Source organism: Artibeus jamaicensis, unplaced genomic scaffold (assembly GCF_021234435.1).
Source record: "Artibeus jamaicensis isolate MK-2021 breed Jamaican fruit bat unplaced genomic scaffold, CSHL_Jam_final scaffold_847, whole genome shotgun sequence".
Classification (NCBI taxonomy): Eukaryota; Metazoa; Chordata; class Mammalia; order Chiroptera; family Phyllostomidae; genus Artibeus; species Artibeus jamaicensis.
Genome location: NW_026522057.1, coordinates 28,124,749 through 28,144,473, shown reverse-complemented (window position 1 = coordinate 28,144,473; position 19,725 = coordinate 28,124,749). Strand labels below are relative to the sequence as shown.

The window sequence follows — 19,725 nt, the reverse complement described above, 5'->3', positions numbered from 1 at the left end:
GTATTGTTATAGGCTGGGAAATGGAACAGATTATGAAGTCCAGAGAAAAAGCTTTATGTTTATAGTCAATTTATTTTCAACAAAGGTGCAAGAGCAATTCAATGACAGAAAGAATGGCTTTTTTAAAAACCAAAACCAAAAATATGTGATGCTGGGACAGTTAGGTATCTGTGGGCCAAAAACCACCTTTGACCCAAATTTTACTCTTTACACAAAACTGTAAATGCATCATAGGTGCATCAGAATGCATCACAGATGTAAATGTAAGAGCTAAAACTATGAAACCCTTAGACAAAAACACAACAGAAGATTTTTGTGACCATGGGTTAGACAAAAAATTCTTGAATATAACATTAAAAACATGTTTCATAAAAGAAAAATAAATTTGACTTCACCAAAATAAAAAAAATTTGCTTTTTAAGTGTAGTAGTTATAGTGGGGAGGGGAGTGGGAGGAGGTGGAGGAGGGGATAGGGGGATAAATAGTGATGGAAAAAAACATTAAAAATTAAAAAAATAAAAGAGCCCTGGCTGGTGCAGCTCAGTGGATTGAGCGCAGGCCTGCAAACCAAAGGATCGCGGTTTGATTCCCAGTCAGGGCACATGCCTGGGCTGCAGGCCAGTTCCTGGTGGGGGACGCATGAGAGGCAACCATACATTGATGTTTCTCTCCTTCTCTCCTTCCCTTTCCCTCTAAAGATAAATAAGTAAACTATTAAAAAAAATAAAAGAAGCTATTAAGAAAAAGAAAAGTCATGCACTGGGAAAAATTTTTTGTAAATCAGATGTCTGATAAAGGGCTTGTATCCAGATTTTATATAAATAACTCTTACAACTCAAAGAGAAGACAAACAATTCATTAAAAATGGGCAAAAGATTCAAGTAGACATTCCATCAAAGAAATTGTATGAATGGTTAACAAGCACATGAAAAGATGTTCACCATCATCAGTCATTAGGGAGATGCAAATGAAAAACCTTACCACACACCCACAATGATGGCTGTCCTCCAGGGCAGGCAGTGCCAACTGCCAGGGGGTGTGGGCATGGTGGGACCCCAGTGCGCTTCCAGCCGGAGTGCAGAGTGGTGCTGCCACTTTGCAGACCAGCCTGGCAGTTTTATTTTTATTCAGTGATGTACCCGTCTTTCAGATACTGTTGCAGGATTTTTAGTCATGGATAGGAAAGTTTCCTGCGCTTTCTGGTTGTAGAGAAATGTAGCTACTTACTTTTCAAGTATGTATGACTTTATCACACTTAAATCTGTGTTCCATTGAATTTGTGCTGCTGTGTGATAGGAGGGGTAGATCCAATTTTATCTTCCTCCACATGCCTGTTGTTATTCCATGTATTAAAAAGTCAGTCCCCTCCCCCCAGCTGAATTGAGGTGCCTCCTTTAGTGTGCACTGAATCTGTATATGGAAGTGGGAATATTTCTGGGTCTTTCCACTCTATTCTACTGTTCTATCTATTTGTAAGTCGGTAATTTCATACATTTTAAAATATAGAGGCTTTATAGTATATATTAATAGCTGGTAGGGCCAGTCCCACACCTCGATATTCTTTATTGGAGGTTTTTGGCTGTTCTTGGTATTTTTTTATCTTCCTAAGAAGTTTTATGATAAATTTGTCTGTACTCAGAAAAAGATATCCTCATGGGGTTCTCATCGTCATTACATTATATTTATAAATTAAATTTATTTTTAAATTAACTTTTTATAATCTACACTTTTTCTAACCAAGAACATGTTATGTCTTTGCATTTATTGGAAATTACTTTTGTGTCTTTTAGATTTTTATAGTTTGGAGAATTTCTTAATTACATTCTTGCCTAGGCGTTTAATCTTGTTTTTCTGTATAGTTAGTAAGTGGAGACTTCCATCATTCCTTCCATCTGTTCTATTTGTGTGGGTGAGCATTGACCCACACATTTATATAAGGTATTATATTTGTAAACTATTGATTATGTATCTTAATCTTATACCTGCTTCTTTACTTTTAAAATTCGCAGTAGTTTTTCCATTGATCCCATGATCTTTTCACCATATTGTTATTGGTTTTGCTAGCTATCGGCTTCTTGGATTAGAAGGTACTACTTGGCTGGAAGCATCCCTGGTGAGGACCAAGCTCCCCATGGTCACCTTTCTTCCTTGACGTCCTCTGGCTGCTGCAGCGGAGCTCTTGCATTACGTCCCTGAGGACCTGACATGAGGGGGGTGGCCCCAGAAAACACCAGCGGGGGAGTGCGAGGTGTGGAAGGAAAGGGAGGAACATAAGTAAAGGTCTCTTTTTTTCCAGCAAGTCACCTCGGTGGGCAACTGGAGCTCAGGCCCTGGGACGCTGTGTAGAGCAGCCAGAGTTGTTCTAACTTCAGGGCAGGAGGCTGGAGTCGCCTCAGAGTCGTCACACCCACAGGGCGAGGGAGCTAGCAGTTCACCCACAAGTCCCCATCCTCTGGGTGAGGGGTGTTTCTGGGACATTAATGGTCACATACATGGTAGAATGGAGATGGTGGTCAGACCTGGACTGGCCCTGCAGACTGATAAACCTGTGACCTTAGGGGTGGATCTGGAGTCGAAATGACTCTTTCTGGCTAGAAAGGCTGGATTTCCTCTTGATCTGTGTGTTAGGAAGGATTGTGACACCCACCTCACAGGGTTATAAGAATGCAAAAATGTAGGAGTAGATGTACTCATAGACATAGGTGTAGGTGTCAGTGTAGGTGTGCACATAAGTGTAGATGTAAATACACACACAGATGCACACGTAGACATAGAGCGGACATAGATGTAAATATACACACAGATGCACACGTAGACGTAGAGTGAATGTAGACATCGATGTAGATGTGGAGGTATACCAGGGTCAGGGCCTGTAGATGTAAATATACACACAGATGCACACGTAGACGTAGAGTGAACATAGATGTAAATATATACACAGATGCACACATAGACATAGTGTGGACATAGACATCGATGTAGTCGTAGAGGTGGACATAGATGTAAATATACACACAGATGCACACGTAGATGTAGAGTGAACATAGATGTAAATAGACACACAGATGCACACGTAGACGTGGAGTGAACATAGATGTAAATAGACACACCGATGTACACGTAGACGTAGAGTGGACGTAGATATCGATGTAGCTGTGGAGGTACACATAGATACAGACGTAGACATGCCTGTGGTGTGCTCTGCCCAGCATCAGATACTTACTTGGAGTTGGTGACCTTACTAAGTGACAAGACTTACGTGCCTCCTTGCATTTGCTGTTACCCTTTGTCCTTGACTCTATTTCTACCTCTCTGCTCTTCTCAGATGGCTGCTACCTTAAAGGCCTCCCAGAGTGGGCCCCTTTTGTGGTCCTTGCCCACCTCTCCTTCTTCCCAGAGCAGCACCTGGCTGCTCCGCCCCCTCCTCAGAGCCCCTCCCACCAGCTTCCACTTGTTCTTTATTACATTCTGAGATGGCAGTATAGCCTCATTTTCTTTGTCCTGGGGAGCCCTGGTTCTCTCTGTAGCTGGCCTGGTTTTCCCTTTGCTGTGCCAAGGACCTGTGAACCGTGGAGGGGAGCTGCCCCTCAGGCATCAGAGTGGGGGATTAGATGTGATCAGGTTGCTCCTTATCACAAGTTAAAATGATGATTCCATTTATTATGGCCATTTAAAGTGGACACTTTGGTTCCCTGGGGGGTTATCTTCTGCCAAAGAAGGAAGACAGGGCCATTCTCATGTTCTCAAAATGCCTAGGGAACAGCGTTTCCCCTCTCCCTTCTACTTTCCTCAGCTGTTGCATTTGAGTAAGTTGATACAGAGCAGATGAACAGGAGGAGGAAAAACAGATTTAGTTTTTTTGTGCACTGGAGCCCTGTGGGTAGTGTCCCTCACACAGTAAGGAAACTGAGGTTCCGTGCTGTCCTGAGCAGAGGGGAGGGGCAGGGGTCCCTGGACCACAGGGCAGTGGGAAGTGCGAATGCTCAGTGAGCAGGTGTTGGCCCTGCTGTGGGGAGAAGTCTTTCTGCTGTGAAGGGCTGTCTGTGTAGCAGCTTCTTCCTGGTCCAGGGAGAGGTTGAAAAAGACTCTTCCTGAGTCCATTAGGCCTTGATTGCCTTCAGCTCAAAATAATCCATGCGCCAAAGTGGCATGTTTGGGGGTCATGTATTCTGTTTCCCCTCAGTCCTGCCTTTGAAACGTGACCAAGAAGTTCCAGGGCAGAAGTTGAGTTGGTAGGTCTCTGCAGGCTCAGTCCTGAGACTGGGGCAGCTCGGCTACACTCACCTCCAGCAAGCAGTCGGATACTTGATAATAGACGTGTCTATGGAGATAAAAAGAAGTATGGTTCATGCCTGGAATGTCTGACCATAAGGCCACTGGGAGTTCTGAGGGTGGCCAGTGCGGATTTCTGCACTGGGCTGGAGCATCTTCGGAGACAGTGAGGGTGGGCAGCGTCCAGCCGCCACACTCTCCTGGTTTGCAGTCTGCACGTCTCTGCTGAGCTTTCTGATGGACTGTGCAGCGGCAGGTCTGTGTGTTGTGCAGGGGCTTCTTGGAAGTTTACATCTCATCGTCCACCCTCTGCTTACAGGGCTGCCGAAGGGGCAGTTTTGGTTCTCATGGACCCCAGGTCAGAGGGTGGGAGAAAAATCGGAAACATTAGTTTGGAGAGTGTAGCTGAGCATCGGAGGGAACCAGAAGAGTGCAGGGTCTAGTCCAGTTTCCAGGTAGGAAACAAAGCCGAGAAGACAATGAACCGCACTAGAATTTGATACCCACAAAGGTGTGTTATTGAAACATTATTTTTCTTTCCACACTTGCCCCTTTTCTATCAGAAATAGCCACATTAGGACTAATTTGTTTGCAATTTAAGTCTAGTTTTAATAAACTTGGCCTGCTTGTTTACCTCAGTGCAGGAAGAATAGTGATTAACCATATAGACTCTGAAACTCTTCATAAAGAAGCTCAGATTGAATGCTTCAAATCCTCTCCAGGCAGGGAAGCCACACCAAGGACTTAACACGTGTCACCTACAGTACCTAGAGATTTGGGTAAATCCTTCTCTTCTCAAGGTCCCTAAAATATCCAGGAAGTGACCTCTCTTACTTACCTGGTTAGGCTGCTGGGAACCCTGTAAGCCAGGCACCAGCCGAGTTTTCCGAGGGGCTTTCTTGGCCCCATAAAATCAACCCGAATTCCTTAAAGCTGTCTGGTCTTATCTGAGTCTGTGTATCCCCATCAAATGTGACGTGCCAGGCAAAGCCATTGTAATGTAACCAACGTGTACAGCTGTGTCCTGTTGGAAGGAGAGCAGATTCTTATTGAAACTATATTGCCGTGCGTTGGGAGAAAGCCCCCAAGGTCTAAATTCAGGATCACTTCTGAAGAACAAGCACCGTAGCCTTATTCAAATTCATAGGAGCTTTAACAGGAGAAACGTACTCACGTGGGCAAGGCAGCTGCGCCCTGTTGTGGCTGGCCCAGAAGAATCCACCCCTCCCAGGACAGGATCCCTGTTTATAGGGGGTTATTAGTAAAACCACGTGGTGGGTAGTCACGTAGACCACCAGGAAGAACAATGCATTTCTGAGTTAACAGATAGCATCAGGCAGTTACCCACACTATACTTCCATTAACCTTCTTCCTTGGGGCCCGATGTTTATCTTTGGTGGCATTCTGGGTTTTCTGGATAGTCAGCCAAGCCCGAGGCCACAGAGAGTTAAAGGGTCACAGAAAGTTATACTGAGGGCCCAGCATTTCCCAGACACCTTTGCTGCTGGAGCCATATTGCATGTCTCATTTCCCTTGCACTGTGAAAATAAGAATACTCGCTAAGAGTTTCCTGATTCTGGGCAGATCTGGTAGAGAGAAAACGATAAATGTTTCATCTTTGTTCAGAAAAATATGTTACTAAATTGCCATAAGTCATAAACAGCTTAAGAGGAAAGCCTTCCTTATAACTGGAAAACTAAAGATTAAAGAAGCAGCAATATTTTAAACAAAAAGTAATAAAAGTTATAACCATCCTCATTAGTTCATTCAGTCCCATGTAATTAATTCTTGTTGGCTTTTTTGTTAGCAATTTTATGAAGACATCAGGTGTTTTCTTTTCCATTGAATTTCTGTACTTCTTACCCAGATTCTTTGGGTAAGTGGTATGACCTGAAAGTCACAGAAACCATATCTGAGGGTGCTTGCCAGAGTTCTTCCCACACTTTTCTTTGCAGATGAAACACTTTTTGCAAAAGCATCAGAGTAAAATAATAACTTTCTGAAAATGACAAAAATCTTTAAAATGGGCACCGTCAGAAATCCGATGAGTTTCTTACGATGTAATGACAGGAAACTCGGTTTCTGCGGCATAACATTTTGAGATAATAACTAGAATTGCAAGTGCCAACATTATACCAGGACATCTTACTTCTAAGGAATTTATACAATTGCTGGAACACTTACATGTCCATGTAAATGTGATATAAAGAAGAAGGCTTAGTATTACTTCTTATCTGACAAAGCCTCCTAAGTCATTTAACATATCAAATATTTTTGATTAGTTTAACATCTTCCTTTTTATAAGGAGAGAGAACAACTCTTTTAAGATGTTCCAGAGACCCTCCCCCCCCCAAAAAAAAAAACCAAGTTATTTCAAGGTCAAAAGGACTTTATTTCGAATTTGATTTGGAGAGAAGGCATCAAAAATATCAAAGGTTTGGACACTTGATTAAACGGGATTGCAGATTATTATGAAGCATTACTTAGTTATCCAAAGCAATAATAGAAGATCTCAAAGGCGAACGTTGAAGGCCTGCATGGTTCTGAGCAAAACTCAGCTCTTAATATTGAAAAGACTAGGTTCACTTACGTAATCAAAGACTGGGTGATAAAATTAACATAAAGCACAGGAAATTGTTCTGATAAACACAAAATCTTTGCTTTCTAGGCAGATTACCCAGAAGGTTAAAAAACAAACAAACAAAAAACCCAAGCTTTCACCATCTCTTATTCAGAGTGGATCAATACTCCAGGAAAATGTCCTTTAACAGAGATAACGAAATTCTAATTTTCCACCAGTGTATCTGTGATGTTAAAATTCGTTCTTTTATTTTAAAAACAGTTGTATCCTTTCCAACCTTAGCCAGTGTAACCACACATAAAATTTCTTTCCCAAGAGTTTTATTCTTACAAAACTTCTATATTTCTTTTATTGAGATTCTGCCCTGTGTCGTTCCTTTTTCCCCATTCTGATAGAACTAGTTTAAAATCAGGACAGAATTACTTTCTTTTCCCTCAACACAAATCATCTCCATGCTTCATACCTTCTTTTCCTGAAAACGCATTTTCTGCTTCCCTGGCACATGGACATACTTCCCTTACTATCCCAGCAAGTTTTAGTTGCATATAGTAATTAGAAGTCTTAACCCTTATAAACCTTAATTTCTAGTGAAAACTAGGCAATTGTGACCTGCCTGCTATACCAGCGTTCTTTTAGATTGGCAAGTTTATGAATATATTTATTTTATAGTCTCTAAAAGGCCCTGCTTTCTTATTGTACATTTCTGAAATGCGGCACAAGACGTGTTACTGCAGATGAAAATGCATTCAGCGTCTCTGTAATAAGCCAAAAGTGGATCAACTTATGTTCATTAATCAGTATTTCTGTGTTTTATCTTATTTGGAAGTGATCTAGGTAGTCATTAAATTCCCATCATTGAAGTTAATTTAGTAAAACTCTGAGATTTCCAGTTACCAAAAAGATCTGGGAAACTATTTAAATAGACTAACTATAAAACATAATTATTGTTGAAAAGTTCACTTAGGAACTCTTATTTCACTTACATCTATCTAATTCTCCTGTTCTTAATAGATGATTACTCATGAAAATTTCATGAGATGCTAAAGCAGTTAGCCATCATCTTAAATTACTTCCCTTGCTGACAGATTTTGTCGTAGAGATAACTTGAGCTCATGTGACCGTAGTAAATCTAGGTAGGATGCAAGTATCATCACGCTTAGTGCTAGTAACTATAGAGACATGCCCGTGGCGATGAAACCAACCAACATGCTAGCTTTTATTTGCCGAAAACTATGTTAGAACATGTAAACTTGAAAAACAGCTTGGTTTTGTTTTTATATTTGAGTTTTAGGAATATTTAACTCTTAAGTACTGAATTTAAAGATAATTAAATAGTGCTCTTTTACAAATGAATTTTGGCAATACCCTCCAGAGACAGGAAAGTGTTACACATGTGTTAACGTAGATCCATGGACATGTGTACACATTCAGACACACAGAGACCTCACATAGCTTCCATTCTAAGCCTTCAGCCATGAATCAAGTACAACAATATCAAACTCACCAGTTTACAAATAACAGTTGAATGCAAACTGGCAGATGCAACAAGGGAAGGTGATCTGCCCCAATGACTAAATAAAGTTATTATTTTAGCTCTGCACTAATGTTTGTGGAGAATACGTTGAAGATTTGTATTTGTTCTTGACAAGTAATCTTGAGGAGGCTTTGAGTTAGATTTGGGGCGAGACAGGCTTTTAGCAGTTTGTATTTTAAGAACTGCCCTCCCGGCCCTGCCCTTTTCCTTCAGTCTTAAGTCATTGTTTTAGTTACCACCTGGGGGGGGGGTGTGTTTCAAAGATGTGGTAAGATTTACGGAAAGAATGCAAGCTTTCTCCCCAGAGTTGGGGGGTACGTTTGTCTGTCACCAGAAGTCTCCAGCGTCACGAGGCCCCAGTGTCTGCACCGTATGCAGGCAGTGGCATCTGCATGGGCTGGGGGTCGCTCTCGGAGTTTTGCTTTTCCTTTCCCCAGCACTCAAGCTGAAAATCAAGGACTGTGATTCTCACTCCTTTATCATCTCTATTCCTCGAGCTATCCTCCGAGAGTTGGGGAGCCTTTTCCATGACAGTGCTTCGAGGTTGACTAGCCTGCTCAGCCACACAATTTTGAATTCGCCTTTTTCTATCAGGGAGAGAATTTTCTACTAGGGTGGGCATTAAAAGATGTCCGTGTCCTGGAACCTCAGGGTTTAGTGCAGTGCACCTTTGAAAAGTCTTTGTAAAGCATTCAACCGATGTCTCAGGTTCTCCCTTTTTAGGGGCTCTTTTTAACCTTAGACCAATTTACCTAAGGTTTAAGTGGAGGGGAGAAGCCTCCACTATGCTTGCTCTTCATCCTGAGTATCAGCCTCCAGCTAAGCCCTTCCTGGTCTTTCACAGGAGGGTCTGGAAGAATGTCTGTCTCCTCCCTGGGGGTGTGTCCTCTGGGGGCTTCTGGCTTGTCAGTCATGGGTGGGAATAGCCCCCCTCCCCCAGAAGGTCCCTGTGAATGGGGCTGTTAAATGGCCATTCATGGTTTAAAATTCCTCTTTGAATTTGTTTGGGTCTTCTGAAAGTGAAGGTAAGAGGGCTTTATCATTTAAAAGACCTGCTGCTATGCAGGGCACACAGGTTTCATGGGTGGGAGTCTGAGATACGCCTGCCTGTCTGCGAAGGACATTGCATAGGGAGGCTGGAGGCTGGCGCAGCCTGGCGACAGAGCCCACAAAGTGAGCCTCTCTGTCTGCCCCGCCCCCGGGGCTTCTGCTCATCCACTTCCACTCTTCCACTTCCCGCATTGACACCAGCAGCCTGGATACTCGGGGCCTAGGGGTTAGGCTGGGGTGCTCTCTAATTTTACCGGGAAAGGCAACGTAAAGCAGGGGAGGGAGGTTAAGGTGCAGGTGTTTGGGAGCTAAGATTTGCTGAGGAGGTGCAGCCAGATTTGAAGAAGGGGACTTTATGTCGGATGTGACTTCAGTTTTGGTTTTAAGTCTATTTCTGTTTTCTATCTGATTCAGGCTAGGTTCCTTTGTATTCACTTTTCAACTTGGTCTTTCCATAGGTATCAATGAGACAATTGTTTGGAAGGAGAGCGCTCGCTAAAGAAAAATTTTATTTTAAATATAGTCAATTCAAAGGACCCATTGTTTGATCATTGATGAGTAGGATCTTATATTAACCTCAGGAAGGACTGAAACCAGTAAGCCTTTTTATGGCTTAACTGTGGGCCCAAGAGGCATCCAAAAAGAGGGTGCAAGGATGCAGCCTTGGACAAGATCCGGAATGTTCACTCTCCTTTACCTTCAGGAAGGAAACGGCCTTCACTGTCATAAGCATTGATAGCAGGGTACAGTGCGGTCTCCCACGAGGATGTGAGGCGCCTCCAGTCCAGACCTGCTAATCGGAGACCCCAGGCAGGCGCCACTGGAATGGGACTTTTCTGACACTAACAAGACAGTAAAGGCCCCTCGTGGACCGGGACCCCTTCTGACAAACTCTCCTGGGAGCTGGGACAAAGAGAATGCTCCTTGTGATCTTCCTGTCTCAGCGTCCCAGTCTGTGGGACTGGCCACCAAATGCATGTTGGTACATTATCTGCTGGCTGGTGGCGACCAGAGAGAGTATTCTCGCTGGTCACAAAGCTAAGCTCCCAGGACATAACCTCGCCCAGTTTTCCCACAGGGGGCCCACGGCAGAGTTTGCCCAAACAAACACTGGTCTGGTGAGAGCCATGGACTCACCAGACTGTGAGTCCTGCTCAGTAGTAGGTTTATAGGACCCAGTGCCTGCGAGCTACCGTGGGGCTTTCCTCCTTCAGACAGACAGCACGGTGACAGGAAAACAGTCTCTGTACCCCAGGAACTGCTTCCCGGGCATTCTGTCTAGCTGGTCTACAGTTAGAAAGGACAAGGACGTAGCCCACTCTCGCTTCCACAGGACCCTCCAGCAGAGATCTGGGGGCCCGAGGTGGTGAGCCTTCTCCTCTCCTGCTGGCACTTGTCCTGGGTCCCAGGGCCATTCAGCTGCAGTGGCCCCGGAGGAAGTGATGTCCAGCTGCAGGTTAGGTGCCGGAACTGAAGGGGAGAAACCCTTCCCCTTCTCCTTTCTAGGTTCTTTGCCTGGTCCAATAACTAGATTGATGTAAGATAGAATAACAGCAGAAAAAATCCAAATTTAATTTTGTACATACCAGAGAGCCCTCCAAATATGAGGCTCCCAGAGGGTCCAGTAATTGAGGCTTATATGCCGTCCTGAACTGAGGAGAGGAGGCAGGGGTCTGGACCACAGGGGGAGGAAGACAGTGCTCAGAAAGATGGGGAGTGCCCACGTTGGGTAGGTAGATGCTTGCTCTGCCCTGTGGAGAGAGAAGCCGTACAGCTCTCCTCCTGGGGCAGGCTCCCTGTGTAACTCTTTCTGTTAGTTGGAGGTAAAAAGAAAAAAAAGACTCTTCTCGAGTCTGTTAGGCCTTGATTGCCTTCAGCTCAGAATAGTCTGCATGTCCAGGTGGCATACTTTGGGGTTACACAGTCTGCTCCCCTCAAGTACAAAGGTCAGGTCACCAGAGGGAGATGGGTTTCCTTGGGTGGGTGCAGCTGTGACTGTGGATGTGACAGTGTTTGGGGAATCTCAGCAGTTATAGTCTGGGCACAGGTGGCCTGAAGACACTGCTGAGGTGCTGGACCAGGGTAAGGAGGGTAAGAGGGCAGGGCCCCGTCTCAGCTCACAGGCTGCGGATTGCACCAAGGCTGTGTCTCTGGCAGCAGATGGGGTTTGGGGGGCCCAGGGCTCGCTGCCACACTCTCAGCAGGCTCAGAGGGGTGGAGACAAGCGCAGAGCCGTCTAGTGGATCAGACACAGCCCTTTGCTTACTCCTGAGGCTGTGGCTGTGAGTGCAGCAGTGGGACTTTGGAGCCTGCCTACTGGGCTGTCCAGGGGGTGGGGGCTTGCGGAGCTCTGAAGCTGAGGTGCCAACACCTGGAGCAGGGCTGAAGCGGGGGGAGGCAGGCCCAGCGGGCCCCGCGTTCCAGCTTGCCTGCTGCAGAGAGAATGAAGAGGGCTGTAAGGTTGTCAGGGCGATACGGGGACCGCCAGGTGACAGCCTTGTGACAAGCACAGGGAGCTGTTTCCCAGTTGTCATCTGTGCCAACTTTGGGAAGAAACCGACAGACACAAACTGATTGCACCGTGACTGGCAAACTGTGAAGTGTCGGGAGTCTAAAATTCCTATGGAACTGGCGCTTGCTCGTCGCCTGGTGGCTGATGGGCACAGCCCTGCTGGGCAGGAACTGCAGTTAGCCGCAGACACCCTGGCGTGGTGTCATGGCGTGGCAATCTTGGCATGGTTTTCTTTTTGCCTACACAATAGAATAGTACGACACCAATAGCCAGTGTCCTGTGCTTGATTGTGAACTGGCCCCGGTGTTCAAAGGAGCAGAGAGGGACAGGGCAGAGGCTCCTGACCCGGGCCCCGGGAAGGAGGGCTGGTCACCCCCTCACCTCTGCTGTGGCAGAAGTGGAGCCAACTGGCCTTAGAAGAATCCACTTCCTTTGCACCAGCTGGGAGTGAAGTGGAATACCCACCTGAGCGGGTCTCGTGTGTGCAGTCACTTGCTGTTCCTTCCTCTGTGCTGAGTGTTTAGGTGCAGTGACATGAGTGGCCGTGGGCAGGGATGGAGGACAAGGGATGTGCTATCAGTTTTCAGGGGAGTCTTCCTTGAAGGTGGGATCCACCCACACCTGCCAAACTTTGTTCTGGAAGTGGTTTCCCATAGCACTTGCCCACCGCCGCCACAGGAGTCCAGCTCTTTGTCCCCTTGGTGTTTCCAAACCGGAATCTGTGGCAGCTGCAGCTGTGGGGGTTGGGGGATATGAGCCCCTCTGCTCCCTGTGGCTCATGCATGGCTTTTTGGAGGAAAATTTAAGGTTCTTCTTATGTGTACTTTGTAAATGGCACTGGAATGGCCACCCCACTCTTAGCATTTAGCAAGAGAGCAACTATTTTCGTAAGATACAGCGGTGGTGGTGGGAACAGACAAATTTACCTGGCACTTCCTGGGTCCTCTGATAGCTGGAGCCCAAATGGAAAAGAATCAGGTACTTAGCTCGCTGGGGGGGTGGCGCGCTGGCTGCTCCCGTCACGGCCCCCATCTGATGCGGGCAATGAATCAGGGGCGCTCGGCCTGGCGACGCGCCTTCCATGGGTCTGTTCCTAACATAGTCATCCCGCATCCGTGTAAACTTATTTATTTCCTAATGCTGGGTGATGGATTAAAAGATAGCTGGAAAATCTTTCTAGGAGAGATAAGATATTGCAGGCTGCCACGACAGCCCGGCTCTTTTTGCTTGCTGTGTTTTTCCTACTTTTCAGTGCGGAGCTCAGGCCCCAGCATCGTATATCCTGATTAGATGGTGACGATTACTAAGGGGATGTTTTTTAGCCTATCATTGACACATTTAATTCATTAGGTACCAAATCCACAAGCAAATTTTGGCTGGCCATAAAACATGGTTAATCCAGGGAGCTGCAATAAAAGGTGAAAAATTACGTCCCAGCAACTGTGGAATATTGCTTTTCTGCAGAGACTCTTACTGGTCTACGATATCTTTCTTCATAAATTTGTCTTCTGCTTGGTTCTCTTGGTAACTTAACCGTTTGTTGTTCCCAGACCACAGAATGGCTCAATGATACTCTACAACAGGAAGAAGGTGAAGTACAGGAAAGACGGGTATTGCTGGAAAAAGAGGAAAGACGGGAAGACGACCCGAGAGGACCACATGAAGCTGAAGGTCCAGGGAGTGGAGGTAAAGAGCGGGGTGGCCCTCCTGCGCCAGCGCTGTGGGTCGCACTGAGGACGGGGTTGCTCTGGAGGGTGCGGGTGCCTGTCAGCCCCGTCCAGCGCATTCTTGTTTGCCAACCCTGCTTGTTTTCTTTTCTCCCGTCTTACCCTGCAGTCCCCCGATCGGGTTCTCCATGAAACCGATCTCACTAAAACACTCCTGCCCCTCGGGGGCCGCTGGAGTGTAGGTCGGGGTTGGCAAGGTTCCTGCAGAATTGTGTGTTGTGTTTATCCGAGAGGGGCCTCTCTGTGCACTGAGAGTTGCAGGTGCTGGGGAGGGGGAGCCACCCAAGGCAGCTTGGGTGGGCCCCAGGGAGCTGGTGATCCCCAAGTGGAGTGTGGCCTCACCCCCTCTACCAACAAACCCTCCTGTGCCCCTCAGTGTGGCTCAGTCTCAGGGAGCTGGCAGGTGTTACAGGTCTGATGGGCTGGTGAGATGTGCAGAGTTGTTGCCGGGCCGGGCTGGGGTGGTGGTAAGACTGTAGAATGTATCATGGGATATTGCGCAAACTTCCGTCTGAGTCCCAGGGAAGACGGGGCACTGTCCAGTTTCCCTGTTGGTCTGATGGCACAGATGCTCCCCTGGGCAGCCATGGGCATATCCCCTGGTTCCTCTTCCCAGTGTTCCAGGGCCTGAGCCACTTGCCACAGCACCAGAGGAAAGGATAGGAACTGTGGTGCATTCACAGCCTGCTCAGCAGTGAGCACCTGCTTCTTTGTATCTTGTGGGTCCTCGTGAAGGGTCTTCCTGGGAGGGGCAGGTGCTGTCTTAAGCCAGGAGCCAAGAAACTGGCTTGTGATCCAACTGGTTATTCAAAGCGGTTGCAGGAAGGACTCTGGGAATCCACTAGTGCCAGGTGGCTCGCCAGGACCATCAGTCCACGCAGGCTTGGCTGCTCCCCCTCTATGCTGACGTTCTTTGTGATGAACTTGTCATCATGACCTTTTCTAGGTTAATCATGCACTTCTCTGAATGTTAAAAATAGCATCCAATGGCTTTTATCATACTATCTAACAGAGAGAGATAACTTTGTTTTATGTTTTCCATGGTTTTTTTGAACACCTAATAACAGTGCTTTATGATGATGAGCAAAGAAAAGTCCTGATATGAGAAATTCCAGTTTCCTATGTTCTCCTTTGTCCATTGTTTGCATAGCATGGTTGAATCGACTGTGAGAAGCATCAAAATGCAGGCGCCCCAAGCGTGCTGGTCTGGACCAGCTCGGGGAGGTGCCGTGACTGTACACACCGACCAGCCTTTGTCACTCGGGCCTGAGGGGTGTGCGGGTTTGTCCTTATCTGAGTGGAGGAAAAGGTGGAGGAGGGCGCTCTCCAGAGGAGTGGGGTCTGTGGGAACTCACACGGCCCCTGGGCCCACAGGTCTCCGGTGAACTTCCCCTTCAGTGGCATGCGAATCAGGAACTGGGCTGTAGGTAACAGCGAGGTGGAGTTCTTTCTCAGCAGCCACGCAGATGCCCAGGGGGAGGAAGGTCCGTGTTCATTTTCCCTCCCGTGCTGTAACTGAGGAATGTCCCCGGATGTGATCAGAATGATTTAAGGTTATTTTTAGGCCATGTTTGTGTTCGGAGTTATTGTGGTTCCCACACTTGAGGTCTAGCATGTAGGCATATGGTTGGGGGCCATCTGGACCCACAGAACACAGAGGAGGGGAGGCACGGGACCGTGAGGGGTTCCCGTGACTTCCCGGGTGTGAGTGTCGGGAACCATAGGAATAGCAGGTGGGCTTGGACACGCCTTGGCCAGCAACAGGGAGGTGTGCTTTCAGGTCCTGAGACGCAGGCCCCAGGCAAGGGCGTGGTGTGGTGGCCTCTCCTGAGGGGCTCAGGAAATTGTCCCATCCAGTCCTCCAGCAAGCTCTGACGGGGGCCCCGCTCTGCACACGGCCCCGTGGGGGCTACAGAGGAACGGGAGCCCGAGTTAAACCGAGGAGATAGCCTTGTCTGTACCGCAGAGTCACAGATGGTGTGAGGACTGCAGAGCCCGTACTTTCGGGATGGGATTGCTGGGGGGTCAGAGTGGCCGTGGTGGCCAGAGAGGCTTCCCAGGTGGGGGCATTGCCAGCTAAGCTCCTGAAGCCTGGTGGGGGTGTGTGCGACTTACATAGCGTTCCCTAGGGGGTGTGTGCGACTTACATAGCGTTCCCTAGGGGGTGTGTGCGACTTACATAGCGTTCCCTAGCTTGCCTTCCCCTGGCATCGTGGTGGGGCCACATGTGTGCTGACACCCAGGTCTCTGCACCCCTTCTAACCACTCTGCAGTGTCCATGGTGGAAGTCCTGGGCCACTTTGAGGGGGCAGACTTGGAGATTCCTTCCCATTTTTCTGTGTCACGGTGCTTCACGTCAGTCTGTGCATGCGTGTAACCAGACCTGGAGTTGCCGAGTGTGAGGGCTGAGCGGTTCCAGGCTTCCTGGACGTGGCTAAATTGCTCCGTGGTGGCCGCACTAGTTACCTGCCCACCAGCCCTCAGAAGTGCCACTTGTCCCTGTCACACACTGACGAGGAGAGCTGGGAGCCCACTCAGTTCACATTTGGGTTTTCTTTCTCCATTTCCAGATGCACACATTCTTGTGTTGAGGGAGGTCCCTCACTGTGGATTGTCTACCACGGGCATGTTGTGTAAATAGCCCCAAAGAAAGACGTTGTGGCAGGAGCGGCTGTGCATGCCCGACGTTGCCCTGCAGGTGCTCCGGTCTGGACTGGCGGCTGGGCAGCCCCAGGTCACGCAGGGGAGAGCAGGCAGGTAGTCCTTCCCACCCAGCAAACTGCCCTGTGGATGTATGGGGTGGCGGGGGTTGTATCTTGCAGGAGGAGGGGCTGCCTGGTTTGGACCCTGCTTTCTCCCGTGGATTCATTCAGGCAGTTTCCAGCGACTCAGCACCCACCTCACACCAGGCGCTGTGCCAGCCAACTACCCCTACCACTGGGGGAGGTAGACCACCCTGAGCGGGGCCTCAGAGCTGTGATTTTCTGCCACTTGAGCTGGTTGCCTCAGTTCAAGGACACAATAGAGATATTTGGATGTACCATTTAACATATCACTTGCTGTAAGTCTTCCCTCAGGCCAGAAAAACTTCCAGCCCCGTCCTGGGAATGGCTCAGCAGTCTAGCTCTTTTGTTCTCAGAGGCTGGGGCCCTCGGTACACAGGCAACTCAAAGGCACATTGATTTTCTCAAGCAGGCACAGGATGGGGCAGCGCGTTTGAAGCTGACGAGCTGCTGGGTCTGTGATGAGTTGTCTTGTCTGTGAGCCAAGGCGACACTAGCTCGATAAGGATTCAGGGATGACAGAGGTTGGCAGCGGGGGACAGGAGGGTGCTGCGATGTCAGGATCTCATGAGGTGAAGTCTCAGGGGCCTGCAGTCGGTCCTGCCCCACACTCAGACTTACACCTGCTTAGTAGGGGGGGTCACGGGGGGATTCCTTGAGAGTAGAGGGCACCCCTAAAGTGTCCCCTTGCTTCCCGGATTGCTGCTCCAGGGGTCCGATGGTCTGCATGAAGCCAGTCGGAGGGGGTGTTGTTGTTGGGTCCAAGATAGAAGGGCTCTTCTCAAGCTCACTCGAGAGGCCCCAGAAGTGTGCGGGCTGTTCTTGCACTTCTCCCAGGGAAGTGTGAGGGGGTCAGACCCCGGGCTGGCTGCTTCACTGCTGGGCTCCCACTATAGAGAGGAGCCATGTGCTAAGTACAGTGGCAGCCATAGGCTGACAGTTCTCCCGAATACCAGACACGCTGTCTTCCTCAACCCTCATCAAAACATCCATGCAAAGCACTGATTGTGCCCACTTCACAGATGAGGGCTTGGGCCTCGGAGAGGGCTTCTCCTGCCCCGCTTCCCACCACAAGCCAGTGCGGAGCTGTGACTGAGCCAGGTGTACCTGGCACTCAGCATAACCTCTTCCCTGACACCCGTTGCTCCGGGGCTCTCGGGCAGGATTTGTCATTTTTCAGGTCCAGTCAGCATGTTCCCTTCATCCATCAGCCAGCTGTCTACCTGGGTTGGGACAAGTGCTGAGGTTGCAGTGATGTCAAGAATTCTCATGATTTGGGGGAGGCAGGCAAAAGGTCAAGCATGCAACTGTAACGCAGGGTGTCGAGGGCTGGGATGGAGAATTACAAGGCCCCTCGTGGAGCAGGCACATAGGAGGGGGACCGAGGCCGATCTGGGCCTGGGGTGTGGCGTAGACACAGGGGACCAGGCCGTGTTTGGAGGTAGACAGTACCAGGGTCTGGATGGGGAGTCGCCATGGGCAGTGATGGAGGCCGCTGTAAAACAGGCAGCGTGATTTAAAGCAGCAGGTGCCAGGAGTGTGCGGTGTCAGTATCTTGCAGCCCCATCAGACCAGGTGTTCACCTCGCGGGGACAGGGCTTCCTCTGCCCTGATCGTGGGGCGGGCTTTGCTGGCTGTCCTGCCTTTGAAACCGTGGGCGGGCCCTGCAGAGGCTGTTGGCTCAATTGTGGTTGCACAAAGACATCCTTCCCCACCGAGCCTGCTCTGTGGTGGACAGGAACCCCCTGGCCCGGACCATCTGCCCAGCAGAAATGCCAGCCGTCATCTCCAATCGGACTTCTCAGCAGTGAAGAGCATTTAGTTTTGCTGACGTGACGGAGCCTGCGAGCTCCGAGCCCACTGTGAGCACGGCGGCAGCGGTAACGAGGTTACGTTTTTGGACTCAGCCTCATTAGGACTGATGTTCTTTATTTGGACACTTAGGACACATATTAAAAAGAAAAAAAAGCACCTCTTTTAAAAGTAGGGATGATATTGTAGTTACCGCATTAGGAATTAACAGGGCATGAAATAACTGTCTGCCTCGTGGCAATGCCAGATCGGTTCAGCTCTGCTTGCGGCCATAAGATAAATAGGTATCTTGCTTGCGGCTGATGGAAAAATATTTAAAATAGCCAGCCACAACACGTGTGGCACCCAAGCCCAGTTCGGGAAAGAGCGATGACTAGACAAGGAGGAAGTTGGCCGGACCAGCTCAGCAGCGGAGGCTCCCCGCTCCAGTGAGCCTGCGTGCTGCCAGGGCAGGCTCTGAGGAGAATACGTAGGTTTGCTTTCTGTAACCCACTGTGTGGCTTTGGTCTGTGGGCCTGTAATTTCACACCACGCCCCTTCACAGTTGCGTGTGCCTACCAGTCAGTCTGCACGTCAGCAGTCCTCACTCGGAGTCTGTTCCTTGCTGTGTCTGCCTGAGCCCGTGTTGGCCTTGTAACCCTGGCACCGCCCGGGGTCTCGTCCGGGTCTTCTGCAGCCAGAGTTGCTATTCCCGCCCTGCAGGTGCCCACCAGGCCATTAGTACCTTTCTTAAGGAAGTGTCCTCCTTGACTTTGTATTAGCTCGCCCAGGTCAATGCGTATACATTATCTGGTATTTTCCAAATGCTGGAAAGCCTAGTTTCTAGACTCTGATGATCTGTTAAGTACAGAATCAAGAGGCAAGTAAGACAGAATCATGCTTGAAAAACTTACAGAAACATAAAGCTGGTTGTTTCAACAGGACATGGCGATTGTCACTGCACAGGTTCTGGAATTCAAATAAATGTGCTCCCCTGAGCACGGTACAGGGCAGGTTGCCACGGGAACTGCTCTGAGCAGTGAGACCGACCAAGTCCTCATAGGCGCCCCTCAGCGGGGACTCCCCCACCCTGCGATGCAGTCATGGTCGCACATCTGGGACTTGAACCTAGGTCTTCGATTCCCAATCCTGCTGCCTCTCTCCCCTGGTGCCAAGTGCTTATGGCAGTGGAGTCCCGGCCTCGTGACCAGCTCCAGTGGAGTGGGCCCGTCCGTGTGGTGGCACCTCGGGGGAGCTCCCAGGGCTCTCTCTGACTTTAAATCACCCACATTTTTGTGCAGCGTCCTGCTGGTATGCTAACGTGTTAAAATTTAATTTCTTGTTACCTGGATGTGTGTTTGGGTAGAATTAATTCAGGACCTCAAATCTATAGTCTTTCCTTAATTTCTAATTACCTGGCATCCCTGGTGACATGTCCCTGCCCAATTCATAAAATCAAAATTTTAACTAATAAA

At 48.5% G+C, this 19,725-nt stretch overlaps 1 protein-coding gene across 1 annotated transcript in view; it reads left to right on the top strand.

Moving 5' to 3' along the window:
- The window catches only part of CAMTA1 (calmodulin binding transcription activator 1), a 586,497-nt gene that overhangs the window by 211,842 nt on the left and 354,930 nt on the right, over positions 1 to 19,725 (top strand). Inside the window, exon 3 of the mRNA XM_053660233.1 lies at positions 13,500 to 13,635. Coding sequence (XP_053516208.1) covers positions 13,500 to 13,635 — 136 coding nt within the window. The remainder of the gene's footprint in view (positions 1 to 13,499; positions 13,636 to 19,725) is intronic.